At 40.5% G+C, this 26,950-nt stretch overlaps 1 protein-coding gene across 2 annotated transcripts in view; it reads right to left on the reverse strand.

Annotated features, from left to right (window-relative positions):
- The window catches only part of LOC131060609 (uncharacterized), a 103,955-nt gene extending 79,806 nt beyond the window's left edge, over nucleotides 1-24,149 (reverse strand). The window contains exons 1-5 of one of the 2 annotated variants that reach the window (XM_057993917.2): nucleotides 23,598-24,149; nucleotides 1,152-1,285; nucleotides 724-873; nucleotides 466-577; nucleotides 77-311 (exon numbers count right to left, since the gene is read on the reverse strand). In XM_057993917.2, the coding sequence (XP_057849900.2) occupies nucleotides 77-311; nucleotides 466-577; nucleotides 724-873; nucleotides 1,152-1,285; nucleotides 23,598-23,967 (1,001 nt within the window). In that variant the 5' untranslated portion in view covers nucleotides 23,968-24,149. The remainder of the gene's footprint in view (nucleotides 1-76; nucleotides 312-465; nucleotides 578-723; nucleotides 874-1,151; nucleotides 1,286-23,597) is intronic. The other variant, XM_057993916.2, reaches the window with a different exon arrangement.
- Nucleotides 24,150-26,950: the final 2,801 nt, after the last annotated feature.

Genomic DNA, 26,950 nt, shown 5'->3' on the forward strand with positions numbered 1-26,950 from the left:
AATTGAATTAAACATAAATTACAGCAAAGAAGCACTTGTACATTTGTTTCTCATTCAGAATGGAATCAATACGTACTCTTGCCAATCATCTCTCCAAGTTGCCTCTAGATACCTCAAGTATCCATCTAATGCATTACGAACTGTGGTTGCTCCAGCCCCAATGGCCATTTGGTTTACAGCCTCCTGACTGAAGAAACTAGATTCCTTATTTTGTAGATGTTGTTCATTGAAGGCTCGGTTTGTCTTAAAATTTTGTAGATTAGTTTTTCCCTCCACAATTCCTCTTAAGGTGTTCAATTCCGGCAATTTTCCTGAACCATTGAAATGGAATCATGAACTTCTGAACCAGTATTTTTTGAAAACAAAAGAGAAGATCAATACATGCATAACTAATCTTGTTTAGAGGATAGCCAAATGATTTGTTAAAACGTAGATTCAAATTGAAAGTGGTCAGACTTGCCTTACCTCTGTCTATGTCCAGTAGCAACACTGGTAAGGTAGGGCATGAAAGAGGTGGAACGGAGGGTTTCTTCATCTTCTGAAATTCTCTGTATGAATCCGGAATTTCCTCCCAATTCTAGAATACGAATATGTAAGAAATAAATATAGAAAAGTTTATGCATGCATTATGCATTGGAAAGCCTTCAATATAAATGCTTCAAAATCTGAAAAACATTCTTCTGAATCAAAGATGAAAGACCCGGTACAGGGTCAAGTAAGAACCTCAAATTCAAATATATGTGCTTGCCAAAAGATAAACCTTGGGATTTCCCCTGAGACATAAACTGTCGCAAGAGATTTTGAGAATGAATGAACTAAATTGAGCCAGTCATACTCTAGCTCCTCCTCTGTGATAATATGAGTAACGTTAACCTGAGTCATGCAAATAAAATTAACAGTTCAGCCTTGCAGTGAATAACCTGTAGTGACTGAAATCTGACTAAATTACCTGCAGCTCCAATAATTCTTATACAATCTACAACTCCAATAAATCCATAGAAATAGTGGCTTCTAAATGAAGGCTTCAACTACTTAAAGAGTGTGCCCAGTTCAATTAGTAGGCCAATAGTCTCCACCACATTATAATTCAGAAATTCCCTTGGCAGCTTACCAAATAACCATAATTTTAGTCATTAACCTATTAGTGGTACCTCTTTCACTAATGCAAGTAAGATGTCTTCAGCTCTTCCATATCTGATGATTAAATCAGAATTCTGGTCTCTGAGTAGTTGTTTCAAATTCTGGACAGCATCAATGAGCATTTCCAGCATTTGGCTAGACAAACCTGAAGGATTACAGAATCAGACAGAGTTTGAAATTAGGTGGATAGGAGAGTTCATACTACTTCCATTTATTTGAGAAGAAGAGATTAATCAATCTAATATTCAGCTCAACTAAATCCTATCATTTTGATGACAGGCTCTTGCACTTTAGAATTATTATAATTTATGCTCTATCTATTTTCCTGTAAGAAAATGTTAAATGTGCGACCAACAAATGAATTAGATAAAGCAGCCGCTTGTGAGGTAGTATAGGTTAGCTATAACAGTCAAAGTTTTATCTGTGCATGCCAAACAGCACCTGTCATTTCAATTTATGCATTCAAGTTCACAGTGAGTAGGCACCAATGCTGCTACTGTAAAAGGTGGAAGAGTTTGTTATATCTTCCTTTAAAGTTAAGGAAATAATTTAATTTAATGATAATCTGTTCAAAGAGTAACTTTAATTTTATATAACAGTAATTAGTATTTTATTATTAAATTAAAACGATAATTAGGATTTTATTATTAAATTATAAAGTACCTTAAAATTATATTTACGCCAAGAGGCATTCTCTACAGTGGCGGCATGGATTAATTGAGTCCATTTACATAAAAAAGAAAGTTTAGGCAGTTACAAATGCATTGAAGTGGAAGTGGATTAGTGCATGAAAGAATAAGAAATGCATGGAAGTGGACGATAGAGAATAACAAATGCATGAAAGTGCAACAGTCTAATGCATGGAAGTACGATCGCTGCATTTTGAATTTGCTTCTGCTATATTTTTTGATTAATAATGTTACATAATCCTATTCTGCACTAATATCTTATAGTTTTATTCTATTGGTGGATAATTTGTACTTGTTCTGTCTTTTCACCTCAATGTTTGAATTTTTCTGTTTTGGCATCCTCAATATTCATCTTAAGGTAAGCGTTAATGGTTTTGCGATTTCATCTGAGCAAACATTTTCATCCATAAAAATTTTGTTGTCTGAACATAAACAATCCGATGTTGATTTTAACTATTTCATATTGCAGCAATAGGTATTTTAGTGAAAAGTTGAAATAGATCACAAGAGGCACATTTATGTACTGTAATTTTTAGCAAATGCAAATCCAAGTTTTACTTCTATACCCTTTCAAGCACAATGCCTGCAGTTCTCCATAATTTTTTTCTTTCAAATGCAGCGTAATGACCCTATATTTCAAAAAGACTGAATGCTTCCACATTTTGCATGCATGGATATCAGTGTGCTTGCTACTATATTTTGCATGCATGTCTATCAGTTCCTTAATACTTACAAAATTTTGGTTTAAATATGTAGTCTTGATAATTAAAACATAATCTATCCATTTCATATGTTTGGCCCATAATTCAAGCAGATCAGTTGGTCTATATGTGTACTGTAATTTTTCGCAAATGCAAATCCAAGTTTTACTTCTATACCCTTTCAAGCACAATGCCTGTGTTGTGTTGCACACATACGCCCTGTCTCCAACAGGGAACCCCTTTGTTTTTCTTGCTTTGCTGGTATTTTGCAACAGCTCTGTCCTGTAAGGATTGAGAGAGAGAGAGAGAGAGAGGGGGGGGGGAAGTGGGGGGAGTGGGGGGGAGGGAGGTGGGGAGGCAGGGTTGGATCAAAGTGAATCATACAATCACATGAGTCTGATAAGGAGCATAGGAAGCTTGGAGTGTGGTGATAAGTGAGTTGAGAATCAAGGTGAATGCTTTCATTGGGTCTAGAATCCAAGGACACTTGTCTTAGGAATGTCCACATTGCATAAATTTAATGGTCTTAGGGAATCATGAAAGCAAAGTGGAATACAAAGAATGAGCATTCAAGTCACAAAATTTGGCTTGAGAAAGGATTTAGGAGGACAAAGAGCATAAGGAAGAAGTTAAGATACAAGTTCAAAGCCTAGGTCAAGCCATCAACTGTTGTGGAATAAACCATAACGAATGACACAATGCCATGTCTCTTCAAGCCCAAAAAGATTTCTTAGCAGCATTAGAATCAAACAAGAAGACATGAGGATTGGCATATACATATGATTTTATAGAATGAGAGCAAAATAGAATGAAGAAAGTAAGGTGTGAAAGAGAACTCAAAACCAAGCTTGACCCTAGGAAAATTTTAGGAATGGAGAGACATGCCCAAACCCTCTCTTAAACAAGAACTAGGAAATGGAAATACTTTAAAATTATTGAAGGAGAAGACATGAGAAAAAACATGAGTAAACTCAGACTAGGCAAGGAGCATTGAACAAAGAACACAATGTAAAAAGACACAGACAGATAAAACTTGGTCGGACGAAAGGTTTCAGGAAATTCCTAAACATGTTCCTAATGCCGTGTTCTTTCCCATGTTTCCTAAACATGTTTCTAATGCCGTGTTTTTCCCATGTTTCCTAAACATGTTCCTAATGTCGTGTTTTTCACCGAGTTCCCATTTTTCTTTCGTAGTGCCAAGTTTCTCACCGAATTTCCTAATTGTCCTCTAACGGCCAAGTTTGGGAAGGAATCCATTTCATGTTCCAAGCACCAAGTCTGATCAGAAATTCAAAACACCAAGTCTGATCAGAAATTCAAATCCAAAAATCATTCCAAGGTCTAAGTTCAAAGCAGAAAATCCAAATTGCAGACCCCTAAGTTTAAAGTAGAAAATCCAAGGTCTAAGTTCAAAGCAGAAAATCCAAGCACCAAGTTTCATCAAGACATGCAAGAAAAACTTAAGTCAAAAGGTCAAGACAAAGGCAAACTTGGTTCAGGGTAGGATTTTAGGATTTTCCATTTTATGTTCTTAGGACTGAGTTTCAGCCTGAGTTTCCTAATGAAGTTCCCAGACCCAAGTTTGGGAAGGAATCTAGCTCATAGTCCTAGGTTCGAGTTTGGGAGGCAAAATCCTAATCGCCTTCCAACCATCAAATTTCACCAAAGGTATGCAGAAAACTCAAGATAGAAGGCTCAAATTCAGTGGTGTGAAATTTTTTTGGAATTCCAAAGCTCATTCCTATCCCTGAGTTTCCTATTGAGGTTCCAAGAGCCGAGTATGAGAGCCAGGTTTCCAAGATGTAGTCTGAAATCCAAATCCTATTCCTAATTCCAAGTTTGAACAGAAACTTCATTTCCTCATCAAAGGTCTGAGATCAATTTTAAGCTTCCTAAATTAGGACATGATATTGAGTTTCCAAACCAAACTGCCAAGTGATCTTTCATGCACCAAAAATCCTCAATCCTCCAAGAGCTTAATTTTCTTATGAAGGGTATATAGGTTCAGGTTCATGAGACCTCTTTAAGGCCTGAATCAAATTTCAAAGCGCAATCTAATCCATTGGCCTTAGCATGGTGAAAAATCAAGATTTGCATGATCCAAGATGATGATGATGAACCAAATTCTTTTTGATAGACAAGGCATGTTCCTAATATTGAATTTCCCAAGGGAATTCCCAATTCCAGACTCCAATGCTAGGTGTCCAAAAGATTTTCTTAAGTTTGAGTTTCTTTAAGATCCTTAGGAGCCTGAGTTTGTCCTTTCCCAATCTAAGAATGCAGGCCAAGGTTCCTAGGAAGGGCCTACCAATCAAGTCCCATCAAAGTAAGATCCTTAAATGAGTGATAAAGCCAAAGTGATGGAATTTTATGATGCATGGAAGGAAGATAATTTTTGACCAAGTGAAAATTATCCTAAGATGTTGATATTAATAATGATCTACATCGTGTTGTCATGTTGATTATCATGATCTTTGCTTTATATGACAACATTTGAAATACTAACCCTAAGACTCCTAAAGTTATTAACGGTGATTGAAGTTAATTTGCAGCTGCAGGAGAGGTGCTACCATCAACAAGAGTCAAAGGCAAATCACCCTAAAAGAGGCTAGAACTAATGATAACACCAGGACAAAGGAATGATTGAATGTGATAAAGAAGAGGAACCAGTTTCAACTATTGTCACAACTTTTTCAGAGCATCTTGTGAGCGAAGGAAGTTAGGATATGCATGTACATAACATATTGGATCAGCTCAAGTCATGGAAACTTAGAAGAAGTGGAATGTATAACCAAAAAAAGTTTACGATGGTGAAAAGACAGAACTTTCTTAGGTTCATTAAAAGGATAGCTAGACATGAAATGGAAATGATTTATTGTAAAAAGGGGATTTGTTTATTGTAAAATAATAATATTTTGGCTAGATGAAAACAATATTACAAAGCCAAGTATTATTATTCTCCCAAGAAAGTTATTTATCTAGCTGGCTATTTTGTCCTTTTGTGACAAAAACTACTATTTTGTCTTTTTGTGTTGGGAGATGTGTAAACATTCGTCCTGTAGTGGGAGCGGTTAGAAAGTGGTTAAAAATAGTTGAAATCATTTAATCAAAGTTGTTAGAGCTTCTAGAAGGCAGATTTGGGCCATTGAATGGATTAAATCCAGGTCGTTGATCAAAATTGTAGAATCTATAAAAGGCTAGTGCCTCTTGTTTGCCCTCTCGGGTGAATAACTTAAAGCATAAAGTACGTAATGCAGAATAAGAATGCCATCGATATCAGACAAGTATAAGATATGTTATTCCCATTCCTAATCAGTATGTTGCAAGTTACATTCTGAAGTATATAAAGATACCAAGGGGATGCGAGCGCCAACCATCGCACCGCAACTGCCACCCCTCGGTTGCCAACTAACCAAAACAATTACACATAATTAACTAGTCGTATTTTCGTATACAATAATGCCGCCAACATCATCCCCCCCAAAAGAAAAGTCGTCTCCAGGCGACTTACAACAAAATGGAGATCATGCAACCTATACTATATACATATCCGAAAAACTAGGGAGGGGGCTGAGGAAGCATCCCTGAAACAGAAGGCTGAGATGCCAGTGTCTGGGCCACCAAGCGGGCGCGGAGCTCACACCTGCTGAGTGCGTACAGTCACATCTCGCTCTGCCACCAATACTTTCTCCAAAGCTGTCTTCACCATGTGTGCGGCTTCCAGCAACTCCTCTTTTGTATCCGCTGCCTCCGTCGCGCACACCAACCGAGTCTGCAACAGACTCCTCTCGATACTGACGGCATCCAACTCATGCTGCACGTGGCTCCTCACACTCTGCTCAACCACCAGACGAATCTCTACCTCGGCCTTATCTGCCCGGGTCTCAGCCATCTCTGCGCGGACCACCTCAAGCTGTGCCAACAACTGCGCCCTCTCGGCTGCCCAGGAGGTCTGCTGACTGGCCACCTCCTTCTCCAACGCTACTCGTGCAGCCTCGCGGACCACAGACTCCTGTTGTGTACGCCTCAATGTATAATAGGCATCTCGGTAAACCTGCTCGATCTCGTGGACAACTGTTGTCACCCGACTCTCCACAACGAGCTGACGCAGCCTCCAAGCCTGGAGCATCTCCTTTGTCTCAGTAGTCGGCCAACCCTGAGACTCAAAGCAGGTAGCAAAGGCCGCCGAGCAGCCCACTCGCATAAACTGTAAGACCTGCTCTAGCTCCACCACCACCTGCTCCAATGCTTGTGTTTGGGCAGCGGCCACCACCCGCCTACCCCTCGTCACCATGTCAGTCATGTCAGCTAGATAGGTCTCAATATCTTCCCCCGTCTGCGCCGAAGGCTGTGAAGTCTCTGGTGGAACAGACACAACCGCATCCTGCTGTGAAGGTACCTCCGCCGCCACCAAAGGTGTACCATCCCCTAGCGCCTGCCCAGCAGAGGCGACCTCGCCTGCCTCGTCCCCAACTACGAGTCCATGTGCCTCGCCCGATGAGTCGTCCAAGTCGAATACCTCCGTTCTAGTCTCTCGACACGGGGAGAATACAACAGCTCCCTCCGGTTGTGCCAATGTCATCTGAAACCGCTGTGTGAGCCAGCTCTGCATAGCCACGACCGACGGGTTGGCACACATCTCTATGACCGGGGGATGGTTCGCTGTCGTCGGCTCCTCCAACAAAGACGCAGACACGGTCACCACGACGTCACTCCCCACAACGTCCAACCGCACCTGAGGCTCTGTATCCACTACCTCCCTCAGCCCCTGCTTGGCAACTACTATCCGATGCGGTGACTCCTCCGTCCCTGACTCTGCCATGTCCTCCGTAGGTGCCGCCGTGGTTGGGCTCGGTGGTGCTACCCGTTGCTGAAGGGGGCCAAGTGTAACTGGCATGCGACTCTATCCGAAGGCCGGAATAAAGGTGCTGCCTACTCCAGATGATGGCAACAGCGTGCCCATCAGTAGCAGGGGTGGGGCAAACAGAACCCGCTCCTCCATTGCCCTGCTGCTATCATCCTCCTCTTCCGCTTTTGATTCCTCTGTGCTATTGGAATACCTCCCGCTGTCAGGGTCCCCTGAAGTCGAGGCATCTACCGCCCTTTTCCGCTTCACGGAAGAGTGCCCAATGTCCAAGTGCCTTCAATACATTATTGGAGGCTCACCTGCTGCCAACGGTCCCTGTGGCCGTACCTCTAACTCCTCCTCGGGCACTGCTTCCCGCGTGGCCTCTAGGAACAACCCTATAGCATAGTGTGGCTTATAAAATGTGCGATGCTGCAACGTCAAAAACTCATACATGTGCTCTGCGAGTAACACGGCCCAATCGTACATGATGCCATTCATCAACCCGTTCATAAGCATAATCTGAGGGAGGGCGATGTCCGATGCCCTACCCGACCCTATCAACCTGCTCTTGATGACATCCATAATGCATCGCCAGTGGCCCTCTGCAACAAAAGTCTTATGGATCCCTTGACCCTTCGTGGCATTAGCCACGCTGTCCAACTCTGTTGTCGTCAAGTTCCTGGAGATTAATTTAATCCACTGCTCCTCTTCCCGCTTCATCTTTTTAGCCTTCAATGCTGTTTTCTTGCCCTATCTGCCTGGAATGCCGAATACCCTCATGAAGTCCCCTGCTTTGAAGGATATGGTAACATCCCTCCCAAGGTATTTGAAAGTGTTGGTGCATGTGTGCCTGTCGAAGGTGTCTACCATGAACCGTAGGGCACCCTCATACTCGCGGATAGGAAACACGGGCATCCGAATAGCCCACTCCACTTCCGCCTTACGGAGGTTTTGCTTCACCAGATCATCGTCGGGAGTGTCCTGCCACCATTTCCGGCATTCCGACCCATTCAAGCCTTCAAAGGTGATGTTCTGGGGCGTCAATGTGTTTTTCGCACTTATGGCAGCCTGTGGTGCTTTCTTCTTTTGCTTCTGTCGGGCGCTGGCATCCATGGTGTTGCCTGCAACACGTACGCCTGATGACAAAACCTTGATATTGCTATCCCTCGGGCTGCTACTAGAGGAAGCCTGCAGTTGTTTTTTCAACTTCGTTTCCCTGCTGAATCCATTAATCTCTGGTATAACTGAATTCCGGTTTAAAAAATTGTACGGTCGTTGGACACCTTCGTAACGACCTTCTTATGTTGGTTGTTGTTGTGCGGCTGGGCTGCGTGGTCTGCTTGTGTGTGTGGCAGTCTTTTTTTTTTTTTCCTCGCATGGTTGTGTGGTCTGCTTGTGTGTGTGTGGTGGTCTTTTCTTTTTTTCCCTTTCGTGGCTGTGTGGTCTGCGTGGGCGTATGCAGGCTTCGTCTTTCTTTTCATTTATTTCTTTTGCGTTGCGCGGGGGGTTTTATTTGTGCGGGTGACCACCGCACGGTGGCATCCACCGCCGGTGGCCCCACCGTCGATGTGACCACCGCACGGTGGTTTTATCGTCGGTGGTTCCACCACCGGTGTGGTCACCGTACGGTGACCCCACGTCCCTTTTTTTTTTTTTTGTTCTTTCTACCCGTACGGTACAGTCATCGTACAAACCATACTCTCTTTTTTTTTTTCTTTAATTTTTAGTAGACTGACAAACATCCTGACTAGAGGGTCCAGGTTCCCTCCATTTGTGATAAACCTTCAATTTTGATCCATTGATGGCGTCTGGTATCTCCTTCCCGTCCAGCGTCCACAACTTAATTGCCCCATTGGCATTGACCTCACGTACCTTGAAGGGCCCTAGCCATTGGACTTTGAATTTCCCAGGTTTGATTTCGTTCCTTCCATTGAACTTCAACACCAACTGCCCAGGAGTAAACTTCATTCGTCGAAGATGCTTGTCGTGCCAAACCTTCCGTCTTTGTTGGGTTGTTTCTGTTGCCCACTGAGCCATCATCCTTCGTTCATCCAATTTGTTCGAAGCGTACAGTCTCTCTCTCAGGCTTTCCATGTCGCCAAGTCGATTATCAATGGTGATTCGAAGACTTGGCACCATGAATTCAACTGGCACCACGGCTTCTTGTCCATACATTAGCTGGAAGGGAGTCTGTCCAGTAGTTACCTTGTAAGTTGTTCGATATGCCCAAAGTATTGACGGTAGGCGCTCCTCCCAGTCATCCTTCTCCACTCCGCAAGACTTATAAATCACCGACACAATTATTTTATTGGTCGCCTCGGCCTGCCCGTTCGCCCGCGAATAGTAGGGGCTTGACAAGGAGTGGAAGATTTTGAACTCTGTTGTTAGCAATCGGATTATATGATTTACAAAATGTCCTCCTCTATCACTCGTCAGTTGGATTGGAATCCCATACCGCGTAATGATGTGTTCATAGATGAATTTTGTTGTATTGACCGCCGAGTTGTCCGGCAAGGCCTGTGCCTCAACCCACTTGGTCAAGTATTCTATTGCCACTACAATGTATCTGCACCGTCGGGCTCTACTTGGTTTTAATGGTCCGATGAAATCCAATCCCCATTTCTCAAACAGTTCCTGGGCATTCGATGGGTTGAGGGGCATAAAATCCCTCTTCAATGGTCGTCCGACCCGTTGGCATGTGTCGCAGCTCGTCACCCACTCTCTGGCATCATTATGTAGTGTCGGCCACCACAGTCCTGCCAATAGAACTTTCCTGGCCGTGGTGTCGGGCCCCATGTGTCCACCTACGGGCCCTTCATGTGCTTCCCTTAGGACATCTGGTCGAGTCCCATTTTATACAAGAGGCCATTAATGAGTTGGAATGTCTTGCTCCTCAGTACCAATTTCCTTCTTTCTCCTGGTGGCATCTCCCTCGAAAATCGTGATGTCGACAAGTATTCCCCCACACTTGTGTACCAAGCGGGGAGGACCGCGATGCAAAATAAGTGAGCGTCTGGAAAATCTTCATTCACTCCTTCGCCTGGTTCTCCTGACTGAATTCTCGACAGCTGGTCAGCTATCACATGGCTCTTCCCGAGTCTTACGATAATGTTGAATGTAAATTCCTGCAGCAATAGCAGCCATTAGCTGGTTTGTCCTTGGATAATTGGCTTGTTTACCAGGTACATTAACGCCTGGTGGTCCACATAAAATGTGAACGGGGTGGCCAGCAAGTAATGTCGAAATTTCTGGATGGAGTACACCATCCCAAGGGCTTCCCTTTCTGTGGTGCTATAATTTTTCTCTGCCTTCGACAGGAGTCTGCTTGCAAAGTAGACCGGGTGATCTAGCCCGTGATCGCCAACCTGCGCCAGTGTGGCCCCTATGGCAAAATTGGATGCGTCAACGTGTACATGGAACTCTTTGTCCCAGTCAGGATATGTTAGGATTGGTGCACCCACCAATTGTGACTTCAGTTCTTGGAAGGCCTCCTCCTGAGCCGTCCCCCATGTGTATCGTTCACCTTTCCTTGTCAGCTTGTCCAGAGGGCAGGATACTCGAGCAAAATTTTTGATAAATCGCCTGTAATACCCTATGTGTCCTAGGAAGGATTTGACTCCTGTGACATCTGTCGGTGCCTCCATTTCCACTATCACCCGAATCTTGTCTGGGTCAGTCTTGAGTCCAACCTTACACACTATGTGTCCTAACAGCTTCCCTTGAGGCACCATAAACCTGCATTTTTTGGGATTGAGTGCTAGGCGGGCTCGCTTGCATCTCTCCATGCATTCGCCAAGTGCGGCCAGATGTACATCTTGGTTACTGTAGATGGACCAGTCGTCAAGGAATGCCCTGAAGTTCCCTACTGACATCTTTTCAAATATGTGAAGGATTATCCATTGAAATGTCGCTGGCGCGTTGCATAATTCGAACGGCATTCGATTATACACGTACACGCCATCCTCCACTATGAAGGTGGTTTTTAGTTAAAATCCATCCATAAATGAATAAATTTCATGACCGGCCACTTCCTCCAAGATGCTATCTGTAAATGGTATTGGAAACGGGTCTTTTATGGTGACCGCGTTAAAGCATCTAAAATCCACACAAATTCGGATCTGGTTTGCCTCATTTTTAAGGGATATCACTATGGGCGACACCCACTCGCTGGTCTGCACTTTAAAAATAATCCCGGCTTCGAGCATACGTTCAATTTCAGCATTTACTCTCGCCGCATAGTTTTTATTCATTCTGTACGGCCTCTTCCATACAGGTACGGCCCCAGGTACGAGTGAAATTTGGTGTACGCACAGTTCTGGCGGCACCCCTTTGAGGTCCTTATACATCCAAGCGAATACATCCTTGTATTCCATGAATATTTTAAACGCAGCGGCTTTCAAGACTGGATTCCAGTCGTCACCAACCAGGATGTTCCTTGGCTCTGCTTCCATGCCGAGGTTTGTAGGTTTTACGGATTCTTCGTACCGGATTGGTTTCGTCATGTCAAACCTGTGCGCTGGTACTTCATTGACTAGGGCATCCCCTTCGGTGTATTCCCCGTACGCTGGCGGAAATTCGTTCTCGTCCGGTTCCTCCTCAACCTGCAACATGTTGCACCCATACAGCAGCTCGTAGTCCTCCATTTGCCAGTGGAAGAGCCCATTAAGGGAATCGGTCTCGTCCTCGGAACATCCTTGGATTCCCAGGACGCCTTCCTCATTCGGTTCCCTTCCATACTTTCCTCCGCCAACTCCGCCCTCACCATCTGATTCCGATTCTGACGCGAGTTCTTCACTCACAAGTTGTGTTTTCAGGTCAATAATAAATTTTCGCCCGGCTTTCTCCATTGACAATGTGTTACGCTTCCAGTTGTGATTCACTTTGGCTGTCACCAACCACCCTCTGCCCAGAATGGCATCGTATCCTTTCTTGGCGAGCGAAATCACCACGAAGTCGAGGACAAATGGTTGTGTCCCGATGGTCACTTGTTGCGCCATGAGCGTTCCAAGGGGTTTGATACCATGTTGATCCACTCCCAGTAAGTTGAAGGTTGACGGCCATAGTGTCGGCTTGCCAAGCTGCTTCCAGGTTTCTTCCGGAAGCACATTCACTCCGGACCTGCCGTCAACAATAGTGTCAGTCAAAATGGTGCCAAGTATTCCCATTTCTACCACCGCCGGGTGTCGGCCACTGTATACTATTAGGACCAATGGGTCTGTAGGTGTTCCGCCTGAAACATCCGTATTCCGGGACGCCTGACTGTGCGGAGTTACTTGCACTGTACGTAGGAGTGTCATATGTAATTGCGGCATCGTTTCCAGGAGGTCCTTCATCTTCACAGGTACTTCAATCTACAGCATTTGCTTAAAGATATTTTCCTCGGCCTCAAAGCGGAAAGTACTTGCCGCTTCCTGGGTGTTCCCTTGTGCCAACATTTCCTTCGCTACTTCAGCCTTCGCCTCCAGCGCCCGCTGCTTCTCTGTGCGGGGGTCCGGGTATGTGGCCTTCTTTGCCTGTGACCGCGTGATTGCCAATACCCGTTCCTCCGTCCTATCAATGTTGAGCAGGTTCACTCCAGAATTTGGGCAAGTTCCATCATCGTGGTCTCCAAGCCCACACCATTTGCATAGTTTTTGTGGAGTTTCTTCTGAGGTGCATTCCCTGGCAAAGTGGCCCCATTGATTGCAGGCTCGGCACTAGATCATTGGCTGTCCCTTTACATCATATTGGATCCAACTCCTATTATTATTGGTTTTCCCCCCTCGCCGATTGTTCTAGTATCCGCCAGATGATGCACTATTGTTGGCGGTTTGCAAAGTCCCGACGACCGGCTGCTCTTGCGTGAAGAGAACTTGTTGGCTCCTGGTTTTCATATTGTAGGGACATTCCTTTGTCAAATGTCCCGCAATCTGACAAATGTCACAGAAAGCCTTCTTGGGCAGGACCCCTAGGTGTGTCCGTCACTCCTACAGTCGGTACACCACACGTCGTTTTCTTCAGTCTTACTTGTACTCCCCTTCATGGCTTTGAATTCTTTCAGCATTCGTTCCATGTCCTTTGGAGGGCGTGCACCTTTTTACTCGATTTGCCACTGTTGCTGCTTTCCCTGTCAGTCTTCATCATCGTCAGATGAATATTTATTACTTTTCTTCTTCTTTGATGTTTTGTATTCGCTCTCTAGGTCCATCGACCTATTATAGGCGTCGCCATATGACGTCAGGGGTACAATTTTCATCTTTTTTCGTAGGGAGGATTTCAATCCTTCAACAAACCATCGTTTCTTCAATCCTTCTGCTAGTTGGCTTTCCATTTTACCCAACAATTCCTTCAGCCTCCTGCTGTATGCCCGTACTATCTCCTTGGTACCTTGTTTGGTACTGTATATCTCCGTTACAATTTCATTGTCATCACGGAGCAACCGAAACTCCTCCGTGAATTCCTTTTGTAGATTGGCCCACGTGGCCACTTTTTGCTTGTCCACATCAGAGTACCAATCTATGGCAACTCCACGTAATGTGGCTAGGAACTGCTGTACCCAGTCATCCTGGTTTGTCACTCCGTTGGCGGACCAAATGGTTTCACATGTATGGCAGTGCCGTAAGGGGTCTTCCTTGCCGTCCCTTGTGAACTATGGCAATTTTTGTTTACTCACCATCCCGGGTCGTCTTCCTGGGGGTGTCTATGGCCCTGCGCTGCTTCCTCCGGTGGCGCCAGTGGTGTGTCCTGCGTGGGCGACTGGAGGTACGGTGTTTTGCCTATCGTGTGTGGCACCTACACCCGTACGGTTGCCCTCCCCTTCGCTCTCACCTGCGCCCACTCCTGGTTCCCGTTGGTGGTCTTCACTCCGTGGTGTAAGGGATAAGTTTCTAAACTGATCCCGAGTCTCCTCGACTAGATTTCGCCGTAACCTTGTTTCTTCCAAAAACTCTTTGTGGCTCTGCATCCTACGATGCTCTGGCGATGCGTAGAAATTTCCGTCGGCTTTTGCACCCTCCGTGACACCTCCTTGGTTCCCCTCGGGCCACCCTTCAGCAGGTCGTCCTTCGGCAAGTTGCCTCAGCCTCTGTCTACGTTCTATTTGCTATTCCAGAATCAAGGCCCTCTGCGCGGCCTCCCACTCATCCGTTTCTGCTTTTTTATTTCTATCTTTATTCAATAGGTTGGGCATTAATTGTCGCACATTTCCATAACTCACAATACATAAATCAAAACACGTTTTTATTAATTCATTTCCTCCAATACAACCCGTGTCAATGACACTTTTATTTGAAAATAAAAAGTTCAAGGTTCAATTCCCTCCTGGCCTGGCGCCATCTCGTTCCGTTTCCCATTGGCTGTTTTCTTTGTAGTGTTGAAGGATTTGTTGGCATCGCTCTTCTTGGGCAATCTCCTCCAGGCGAGCCTGTTGTGCCAGCGATGCCTGTGCAAGCAACCGGGGGAGGTGGTTCATCAACCGGTTTATGGCCGGACTAACCTCCAGCGCTGTCCACACGGCACTTGGTGGGATTTCCGCCTCCGCCGCCTCTCGTCGAATGTAGGTCTGGATGGCTACCTGGAGCAGAATTGAAAATTCTCTCGTTGCCGTGTCTTCTCCTGTGTAAAGTTTTGTTCGCGCGTCGTCGGCCTCTAGGTTTATTTCCCCAACGGGTAGGCCCATCGTGTCCGTACGCCATCCGCGTCTTCCGTTCCCGAGTACGTCTAGGCAATGGCGCCAAATGTTTGCCCTCTCAGGTGAATAACTTAAAGCATAAAGTACGTAATGCAGAATAAGAACGCCATCGATATCAGACAAGTATAAGATATGTTATTCCCATTCCTAATTAGTATGTTGCAAGTTACATTCTGAAGTATATAAAGATACCAAGGGGGTGCGAGCGCCAACCGTCGCACCGCAACTGCCACCCCTCGGTTGCCAACTAACCAAAACAATTACACATAATTAACTAGTCGTATTTTCATATACAATAATGCCACCAACACCTCTCTCATTGTATAGTCAGTAGTCAGTAGGAGAAGCCAGCAAGTACGACAAAGTCGAGTAGTTGTTGCTGAACAGGGATTGTTGTAACCAGCATTTGAAGCAAATGAATAAAGCATTGAAGTGTGATGTTTTACTAGTTGTTTTCTCATGTTTGCATGGTTCCTTTCATCAATGTTAGATAAAGTTCAGGGATTTTATTGAGGAAATCCAAGGATATTTGATGAATTTCTAGTTCATACAATTTGTAATTTGTTGACTCTAAGTTATAGTGCATGTTTAGTTTGAACTTGATATTGTTCTTAGTTCAATTGTGGATGTTCATTTAAGCTGTGTTGGTATTGGGTATTTGAATGAATGTTCATGATCTGAAAATCTTTTGATTTCCTTTGAAGATCGCTCTATTTTTGTGGTGTTGCGAGTTGCCTCTGGTTAAATAGGAATCTGTCCATCTGCAGAATCAGCCATTACTATCATTGTTCCTAGGTGTTAGTTTAGTTCCTGTAAACCCTATCTTTTGACTTTTATTTTAACTAGTTGGACAAGAAAGCATCACTTAGATTGCCATATCAGATGTTAACCAGCTTGTCGGATGTGTAAGTCCCTTTGTGATTACCAGCAAAACACATTGACCACTGAGTTATCCTAAGTGTTGTCAAGACCTGATATTGGAAACCTCGAGGTCGTCTCATTTGATCAGCTCAGAGAGCATATGAGATTTCTTTATTCAAGAGAGGATAGGATATACTTAGTGTATTGTTTTGTTAGAAAGTACAAACTTCCTCATCAATAGCCTACTATTCTCCGTGATTTTTTTATTTCAAATGCAATGTAATGACCCTATATTTCAAAGAGTCTAAATGCTTCCACATCGTGCATGCATGGCTATCAATGTGCTTGCTACTATATTTTGCGTGCATATCTATTAGTGCTTTGATACTTACAACATTTTAGTTTAAGTATGTAGTCTAAATAATTGAAACATAATCTGCATGTCTCATGTTTAGCTCATAATTCAAGCATATCAGTTGGTCTATCAACCCCAACAAAGTCTAGATTGGGTGTTCTCTTCAACCTATCAAAATAAAATTCTCTTTGTATTTTTTAGGCCGACACTATGCCATTTTTATACATTGCACTAAATTGAATGGTGCCATGATAATAATATGAAGGTTGTGTGTATATTCTATATTTCTAGAACATGGAGCAATATCTTTTTTGTAGCCTCTTATTTTATAAAAATGCTAAAAATTTAGACAGTTTATCTTCTTCTAGTGATTGTAAAGTCTCTATTTGAACAAATTTTGTATGTTTAAAGTGTATAATGGGTGAGATATTGAAAGCGAAAGATGAACTAAGAAAGACCTCTGAGAACTAGTACGCACCTTCAGTATCCTACGTTTTTCTTTTAATAAGATGTTCAACAACTTGATACAAGAACGTACTACTAAGCCATTAAAGCGGAAATAGGCATATTTAATTTCTCATCCATTAACCCTTAGAGGAAAGATAATGAAGTTTCTAGATATAATAAAATTTAGGTAGTTTAACGGCATCTAAATCAATAATTCAAAAACATGAAAGAAGAAGAATAGAAGTGAAGAAACACCAATTGCATGGGAAAAATCCTTTCAGATAAAAAACCCACACTCCGGGCATGAAACCAGCATATTAATCTGCAAAAAACTATTACAATACAGTTGCAGGCTCTAAGCCTTTACATTGAGTCTAAATCTTGCTCTTCCGAAGGAAATCCAACAGCATAACCCTACAAAAAAATAATTTTATCATTCCTCTCTTAAAACCCACATAGAAGATATACAATATATAGAGATTTACAAGTTTGAAGTAGCTTCTAAACAAAGCCAAAAGAGGTGGGCATCCGAAAATTTTCAACCACCTCTAAACATGCAAATGACACTTGTACATTTTTCTAACCCCTCTTACATGCCCCCAAACTTAGGCACTTAATTTTTCCTAAAAATAGGTATGACAGATGCTCTTACGCACCTTATAGATGTCATAAAATCTATCATATTTGACAACACATACAGCTGTAAGAGAATCCGTCGTGGATGACTATAATTAACTAACTCTCTTATAACTCGTCGTAACCCAACTTGGGGACCCATATTCTCCATGCAAGGTATTTTCAAACACTTGTCCAGCTTCTCATAGGAATCTATCATAACCTGCCATAAGAATCTGTCATACAATAATGACTTACACAAGTTTCTAAGGTGCTGACACATGGCAAAACATCTCTACCAAAATGGAATGCCTACTTTCCCATGTCGAACTGTTGTGTTGTACACACACGCTCTATCTCCGATAGGGACTCCCTTTGTTTTTGCCCACTTTGCTGGTCTTTTGCAACAACTTTGTCCTGTGAGGATCGCTAGAATGAGAGAGAGGTTAGATCAAAGTGCATCATACAATCACATGAGTCCTTGGAGTGTTTAGGAGTGTCCATTTTGCATAAATTCGATCAAAGTTCCCAAAGAACAATAGAAAACTTGGCTATAGGATAGGTTTCTCGATTCCATCCTAAAACTCTTCCAAACCCCAAATTTCATCATGCATAAGAGCTGGTACAATAGCAAAGTCGGTGGTAGGAAGCCTTTTAGGAATTCTCAATCATGTTCCCAAAGTCGATTTTCACCATGAGCATGCAAAAACGAAGACAAATCCCAAACTCGACAGTGGGAAGACTTTTAGGAAAGTCCAAAAATCATTCCAAGGTCCATGTTTGGGAAAATCCAAAAATCATTGCAATGTCCATGTTTGGGAAATTCCCAAAATGTTTCCAAACTCTAGGTTTCAGACCGAATTCCCAAAATGGTTTCAAGCTCCAGGTTTCAGATCAAATTCCCAAAATGTTTCCAAACTCTAGGTTTCAAACTGAATTCCCAAAATGTTTCCAAGCTCCAGGTTTCAGACTGAATTCCCAAAACATTTCCAAACACCAGGTTTCAGACCGAATTCCCAAAATGTTTCCAAATTCCAAATTTCAGACCGAGTTTCCTAAATGATGTCCAAGGGCTGATTTAGATGAAAATCCTTTTAGTCTTCCAATGTAGTTCATTGTGTCGGGCCCATTTCAATATGTATTGTGTGTTAGTGAAATGATTTTTACAGGCTTCTGATTTTCTCAGCTTTCAATCCTGCTTTATGGGGCTTTCAGACCTGTTATATTTGACAACTGATACGCATGTCTCAGAGCGTATGCTTGGCATGAAGCAACAAGGTGCAGTCCTTGGTCTGTGTTTGTCCTGGATACCTTCCCTAGTCCGAGTTTTGGGTCAAGATTCTAAGGTTTTCAAAATGCAGTTAGAGATCCAAGCATGGAGGATATTCCAATTTGTATTCCATAAACTGTTCCTAACTCTGAATTTGGGAGCTTCCATACTGTCCTCAAGGTCTAAATTTCAAGTCAAAAATCCTAAAACTGTTAGGAATTCGTGTTAGTGTTCACATGGGATAGAGTGTGTGAGGTAAAGTGAGTTAAAGCAATAACTCACGTAGTATTTATGTGTAAGGAATATTAAATATTTGTTAGGTTGGTTAGTCATATGTATAGAATTGTTTTGTTGTACGTGTGTGTTTGTTTGAGTTGTTAAAACAACTCATATAATTAGGGAGTGGTTCCTATAATGTAGGAATCAAAACTCCTAAAAGTATATAGTGTATTGAAGGAAGTGAAGCACATATTATTTTATGTTGAATCATTTACAGCTTCATTAATCTTTGCCCATATTTCTATATGGTATCAGAGCAGGATGGCTTGTGTTCGAGTTGAGTTAATTATTTCGATGGTTGTCATATCTGCTACAAGATGCCAAGGAAGGACCATGCTGATATCGAAGGATCTCGTGCCCATGTCTGATCCATGAAGTGTAGATCACGCAAAAAAAAAAAACATTACAAGCATGTTCATGGGCATTAGTCTTGCAAAATCCATGAAGATAACCAACAGCAGAATAGGAGAGCATCCTAAAAGATGCACAAAAAGGCATCAGCAAGAGCAAGATCTTGCAAAGAATATTGACCGAGGAAAATGACCAAAAAGTTTCAGATATTAATTTGAAGTCTCATTTTCTCATATAATTTTTAGCAAGCTTTGGTGTGGATGCTAAATCAAAATATTTCTAGATCATTTAGACACATTTCAAGTATATGTAAAAGTGGAGGATTAATGATTAAACTCGATGTCAAGGTAGGTTCTTCTTTTGTGCTCTAATAATTATTTTCCTTTTCATCTGCAACCAACCAATGGTGTCAGGGTTCGCTTGATTAGCATCATAAGAATCCATATGAAAAGTTGAAAACCCGTGCAAAAGTTTAACGAAAACATAGACAAGGTGTTGAAATTTTTATAAGGCATGTGAAAGGGACATGTGCAAGGGAGGAGAGCCAGTGTCTTGAATTTGAAGAGTCATTTGTAGCTGTAGAATCTACACTAGGATGTTGGCGTGAGTAAACTATAGTAGATTGAGTAGTGAATTTGTGCTCATTTTGGTAATACATTTGAAGGGGTACTTCTGGAATCAAGACTTCAAAAAAAAGATAAAGTGTGGTGAGAGCTTCTGTTGCAGGGTTGAGATGTGAAGAGTCCTTCATGACAGTTCGAAACTCATCCTCTTGACTGTGACACATCTACAAGTCATTTGGTTCTCAAATATGGAAGATGCAAATAAATAAGTGACAACTGGAACCTTCGCTGCTGCTTCAGGATTCATGGGACATTGCTGGAGCTTAGTTTGATTCATATTACTGCTGCATACATAAATTGCTGCACATTATTCTGAGCATTCTTCCTTGGTTCTATTGTTGCTGTATCTATGTATTGCTGGACTATGTATTCTACTGAAAAGGCCAATGGAGGAAAACGCAAAATTTGTTTTCGGAATCAATATTCATATCTAACTGGAAGAAAGAATTGATGAATTGTTAGTCAGTTTTTAGTGTTTAACAGCTGCTTCCACCCTTTCTACAAGAACCAACACTCATGAATCTAGAGAACAATAGGCGCAATGCAATCTAAAGACAAGATTGGTTGATTTCTTCGTGATTCTTGCAATTGAAAATTTAGGCTTGATTTTATCGTTGATTTTAGTCTTGGTCTTGGTCTTAGTCTTAGCCATGTTTCTAAGTTATATAGTTGCGTATTATAATTGTCTTGTCAATGTTGCTAAAGTCAAGTTGTATCATCTTTTTAGAATAGGGTTCATTTTCATGGGTCATTAATTGTCGTGTCATCCAAAATATATGTGTCAAAATCCAAAAGTGTATTTGGAGTGCATGATCGTTGGTGCCCGACACTCCTTGTGAGAAGTTGACATCAAGGGGAGGAGATATATTATTTCCTCACAACTGATGAGATGAGCCTCGAGACAAATTTGCTAAGTAAGTAACAAATTAATTGGAGGATAGAGGCACAAGAAGCTGGAGGACATTCAACGACCTCTCGTCAGTCACTAGCAACAAGGTTGTGAAATTGCATTAGTGACTAAAATATTTGTGCCAAAATGACCAAAGTCAAAATTGGTTTCTAGGTGGCAGCGACAACCGTCTCATATCATTTGTGATTAGAGTGGCAATGATCTATAATGGTGGCTATGTATGTGATGAGGACTTGGTTCTCAATATAATGTAAGTGACTGGATATGTTTCTCCCCAATCAAGATTGTTGATTGTTTGTGAGTGGATGTGTTTGTCCCCATTCACAAGATGGTAGAAGTGATTGGAAGTGTTTGTCCCTAGTCACATGAGTTGGTGATTATGATTGGACGTGTGAGTCCCGGATCGTAGTTGTTGTGAGCAGATGTGTGTGTCCCTGTTCATAACCTTAATGTTGGATAGATATGTTTGTTTCTATCCTAACTTGATGTAAGACCTTGGATAGATGTGTTAGTTCCTATCCTTGGTTCCATGGGTAGATGTGTTTGTCCCTATCCTTGAATCAAAGCCTAAGTAAGCATAGTGAGGCAAGTTCCACTATTGCTTGTCACAAGTAGATGTGTATGTCCCTACTCATACCTTAGGATGAACTACTGAGTGTAGTCATCAAGTATTGTGATGTACTTTCTCCCCATGTTCACACTAAGGGGGAGTGTTAGGAATTATTGTTAGTGTTCACATGGGATAAAGTGTGCGAGGTAAAGTAAGTTAAAGTAATAACTTAAATAGTATTTATGAGTGTTGGGAATATTAAATATTTGCTAGGTTAGTTAGTACGTGTGTGTTTGTTTGAGTTGTTAAAACAGCTCATATAATTAGGGAGTGGTTCCTATAATGTAGGAATCAAAACTCGTATATGTAGTGTATTGAAGGAAGTGAGGCACATATTATTTTATGTTAAATCATTTTCAGCTTCATTAATCTCTGCCCATATTTCTAGTCCAGACTCCGAGTTTCAAAACGGATCAACCTTCAAGTGCCTGATGAGGATCAGAATTCCAAGTTGGATTTTCTAATTGTATGGCTGGTGTAATGGGTTTTCTAACAACATATATGATTTTACTTTATCCTCAGAAGTTTTATAAGTGTATCAGATCTTACTTCATCCTGACAAATTCTACAAGTATATCAAATCTTACTTCATCCTCAAAAATTCAAAAAGTGTCCAAGCAGCGGAGAGTGGTAAAAAGAGGGTCTATATAAAGATGACCGGGTCAACCATTCAGTCATCATCTTCTTCCTGCAATTGAAGAGTTGACATCATCACCTTACAGAAATTGAAGAGCTGCCTTCTGTATCTGCAACCGGGATCTCTGTGGCTGTATATTGAAGTATTGAAGCAGGATAATTGTGGTATCACAGGCCTGAAACAGAATGAGGACTCTCTGAATCTTGTTGTGAGCCTAAGCTGTGGGATTTGTTTTTCCAGATTTGTTTTTGAGTCGATTGTGACCTGCTGTCACTGCCTGTGTGACTGTAATAGGACTGAAACTGCCTATTGGATTGAGGCTGAGTCTCATTTGCTTTGTATCTGGAATCTGAAGGTTAATAATATTCTGTATTCACTTCTTACTGAATTTTTTTAAAAAGCTTCTGTTGTGTAACTGTGATCTGCTCTGCTTGGAGTCTGTTCGTTTTATCTGATCCAGTCCAGCTACTGGGCCAAATATATTGTTTATTTTTGTGCTCTTTGGTTGTCTCCAATACATTGTAACCATGCCAACGTGTTTAAGATGTGTTCTCATGCAGAGGCCATGAAGTGTTTGGAAATGTAAGACATGATTAAAAGGAATATTTTGCATAAAATGTGGAACAGACATGTTTTTAGCAGGAAATAAATCGTGTGCCCACGAGGAGGAGCTATAGAAGTTTGACAAAGCTCGCTGACAGCTCTAGATGTTGCAACTAACATATATCAGTTTTCTCTCTGCTATTAAATTTTAAGCCAGAATGCTACAAAATTAAGCATGAATCGATAGAACCATAAAACCATAATCAGTTTTCATGAGATCAGTTAGCTGCTAAAAAGCTCGACATATTTCACAGCTGTCGAAATTTTAGGTGCAGCCACACTGATAATTTTCTCAAATCTCATCTATGGGCACAAGGAAGTTCTTATATGCCCACACAAGTTCGTATTTGTAGATATGAGTGAACCAAATGATCAAATTAGATCTATAACAACATTATTTATTTACAATGACTATAAATTCAATGCTCTTGTATTTACTATGCAAATCTGGGGCTGCTATTTTGAAGATGGCGTAACTTATTATACATCCGACACAAAAAAAAAAAAAAAATCTGTGGGTTTGACAGCAGTACTGATATAGGTGAACGTGAGGACAATTGTCAAATGGAATGAGCTCAATGGTAAATCATGAGAGGTTTTGTAGAGCAGACCTGTGTTCAAATCTTGAATTTATAAATTAAATGTTGAATATTTACTCAGGTTAACCACCATATCCAATTTTGGGTCCAAGTGTTTAATCAGGTAAACTACCAAGTCCAATTCTAGGTGAATTTGACAGAAGAAAAACCCCTCCATCATAGCACATAAACTGAAGGACACGCTGTAGGAAGAATTTATATCAAATATTTATTCTCGTTTAGCCAAATAAACCTTTGTGCATACAAAATCTTCGAATTAGGACTAAGATTAGCCCAAATGTAGGTAATTACCAATAAAAGATACCTATAAGTGCACATGAAACATACATTGGTGCATGAAAAAACTTAAAATCGGAACTGAAATTAAGCCAAAATGTATATAAGCTTACGAGAGCAAATGTCGTGGTCAAAAACATAAACAGGAATTAATGTCTTGAATTGGGATGCTCTAACAAGACCAGGATGGTCATCTATCCTCAAATCTTGCTTGAACCACAGGAGAGCCACTTCCTCCTGCCCCTTCTCTGGTGAGTTACTCTGTGCTAGCCCAGCTGCCCGTATGTCTCCTCTCCTGTAAACTGAAGATAAATGTACAGAGTGGTTTAATTTGACATGGAGTCTTAAAATGTCATTGAGCTGATAATAATTGGTGGATGTCAACAATGTGTGCCGATGTTTATTATACTTGTTTTTCCTGATTATGGGTGGAGCAGCTATAGAAGCATTCATACAATGAAGTCTGTGACAGTGGGTTAGCATTTTTGAAGCTTAATTTTGTATGGGTTTTGGCCACTAAATCAGAATGAAAGGAATGAAGAAACAGTTAGTAACATTGAATATGAAAATTGTTTGGACATACAATTGCCAGAGCCAAACAAATTTTCAAAAAAAACTGTAGTTCTTGTCGTCCGTTGTGTCGCAATTTTGGATAACGAGCAGGTTGAACCACACAAAGGTGTGATATATATTTAAGGCAACAATAAAATTCGTATACATCAATTTAGGCTAATTAAATTAACAAATATATAACTAGCACCTGCACCTATAGGAGGTTCATGGGAAATGTCGAATGGAAATTAAAAATAATATTTAAATATTTTTTAATATTATATAATATTTAAATGTCGAATGGAAATTAAAAATAATATTTAAATATTTTTTAATACTATATAATTATTTATATGACAATTCAAATTCATACATGTTTTGATAATAATTTTTTACCTACACTACTCCTTTCGTAGTATAAATTGGAATGATTTGAAGCTACCTTGTTTTTTCTTATTATGCCTTTAATCAACAAAACATGATGGACAAAAGACTTACAAAAGTAGGAGCTGCACACTATGAAATTACTCAAATTATTTGATGATATTTTCTACTTGTGTTTGTGACAAGCTAGATGTTGGAAAGAGAATAAAACACAATAAAGAAATGATCTAACCAACTACAAATTCAAAAAATTAAACTCACTAAAACCCTGGCAAGTGACTTACCTCAATTGCACAAACTGTATTATGTTATCAAAAAAGTCAATAAATTTTGATTTGTACAAATAATCATTGTAACGTATAATTGGATATAGATGTTATTCAACAATTTTTCAAAATTTGTTAAATTTTCTCATTCTATTTGAAATAATCAGATTCATTTGAAGAATCTAAATAGCCACATTCCATTACATGAATAACATGATAGAATTGATTGATAGTCCATGTCATGGATAGTGGTATTTGTCTACACTTATCTCATGATATAGTTTGTATTAGTATAAGTAGCAATGAGAGCTCATTACATGGTGTGAGGGGGAGTTGGCCTTCGAGTTTGATATGAATGATATCAGGTTATTGCAATTTTTTCTTGGTCTTGAGGTATGATAGAGGTACTTGTGGATATTCCTTCGTTAAGGGAAATGCACAACAAAGATTTTAAATATATCATACTCAATTTTACTATATTAATTAATGTTTTAGTATGGTAGCTTAATTTTTTGATTAAATACATTTTAACAAAGGGCTAGAAATATTTACGAGGAGATCATTGCTCAAGGCCATTTTGTGACAAGGTGTACAACAAATTTGACGAATGGAGGTATGTGTGTCATTAGCTTTAGATGTAACTTGTTGTACTAAAAGGAGGCGGAGACATCAAATTTAAGGAATTGATTTATATTGATTTATTTTATTAGAGTAGATTCATGGTTAAATGTGGGGCTTTACTAAAATGATAGATAGAGACTTGAGCCTTTCTATGGAAGATGTTTACAATTTACTCATGGATGAAACAAATGAATGTACCAATGAGTATTATTAGGCATAGTGTTGATTGAAGGGTCTTGGAGAGACATTCCTTAGACAGTCAAGGCCAATAAACTGAAGCCAACATCTTCAGCCTTGACCCTTTTCAAGGTATGATTAGATGTTTTATGGATAAGTAGATTTCAATGGGATAAAATTAGTATGCGATTTATCATTTACGAATAAGTTTCTTAAAAAAGATACGTGAAGAAATTTAAAAAAATTGTAAGTGAAATAATTAATCTTTCTTTATCCATAGTTTCTATAGTGTGAAATTTGTAGTTATGTGAAGTTATTTAAAGGCATATCTTATATAAATTAAAAAATGTGTGTTAGCTTCTTCACCCATGGCACCAGTTTCCAAAACCGAGACCTTGGTTCACATTACAAAGGGACATAGTAAAGCATTAAAAATAAGTAGTTTATATTATCCCCTCTAAATTTGATAATCACAAAATATAGCATAAAAAAGCTTCAAGAGAGTTTTACCAAACCAAGGAAATCAAATATCCAAACATTAATTATGTGTATGTTAGAAAAGAAATCAAGGCAACTTAATCATAACATTAAGTAGAATAAAAAAGTGAAGGCAATAGTATAACAGTGATATGTGGATTGATTGCCCAAGAAAAAATGTTTAGGTTATCCAACAAACAATAAATGAATAAGCTCTATGAGAGGTGAGAATTTGTAGATGTAAAGTGTGTGGCTACAATGTGCATTTGTGCATTGATTCGTTGTTTTTGTTTTTGTTTGAAGGCATTAACATTTGTTTAGGTTGTAGAGAAAAAGAGGAAGTCGAGGAAAAAGAAATACTGCAAAATGTGCATGATTGATTAAGGGAGACCTTAAATTTGAGATAGTTGTAGTGTGAATTAAAACTAAAGAGAAAAGCTAGTAAGAGAAGGTGATCACCCATTTGATAACCACAATTATTTGCATACTTATTGAGAACGTTATGTAGGATTTGATGATTTGATGAAACAAGAAAAAGGATCACACCAGGTAGTGTTATGATAGTTGTAATAAGACTTAATGGTGGTTGAACACATCCTCGAGATGGAGAATGGGTATGCATTTGCTTTTACCACATACATCTCTCTTTTCAATTCACCATATTTATACCACAAACATTGCTAGTTATATTGACTATTCAATAATTTGTTTTCATCTTAACAATGATTCACTATATCTAAAATGTTAATGTAAATAAAACATATTTAGTTTTTAACAAATTCTTAGCATCTACAAACGAGTTGATAGTTATCTTTGGGTTTAGGCCTATAACAACAAACTAGCAATGTTAAAAGCACTCTTGAATATTGTAGGTTCAAATTCAAGATGAATTTTTGTTTGTTGATACAAAAGAATCACAATTTATAAGTAATATGCATTTTGAGGAATTAGATGAATTGGTTCTAATGTTGCAGATTAAGGCTATGATT

Source organism: Cryptomeria japonica, chromosome 2 (genome assembly GCF_030272615.1).
Source record: "Cryptomeria japonica chromosome 2, Sugi_1.0, whole genome shotgun sequence".
Taxonomy (NCBI): domain Eukaryota; kingdom Viridiplantae; phylum Streptophyta; class Pinopsida; order Cupressales; family Cupressaceae; genus Cryptomeria; species Cryptomeria japonica.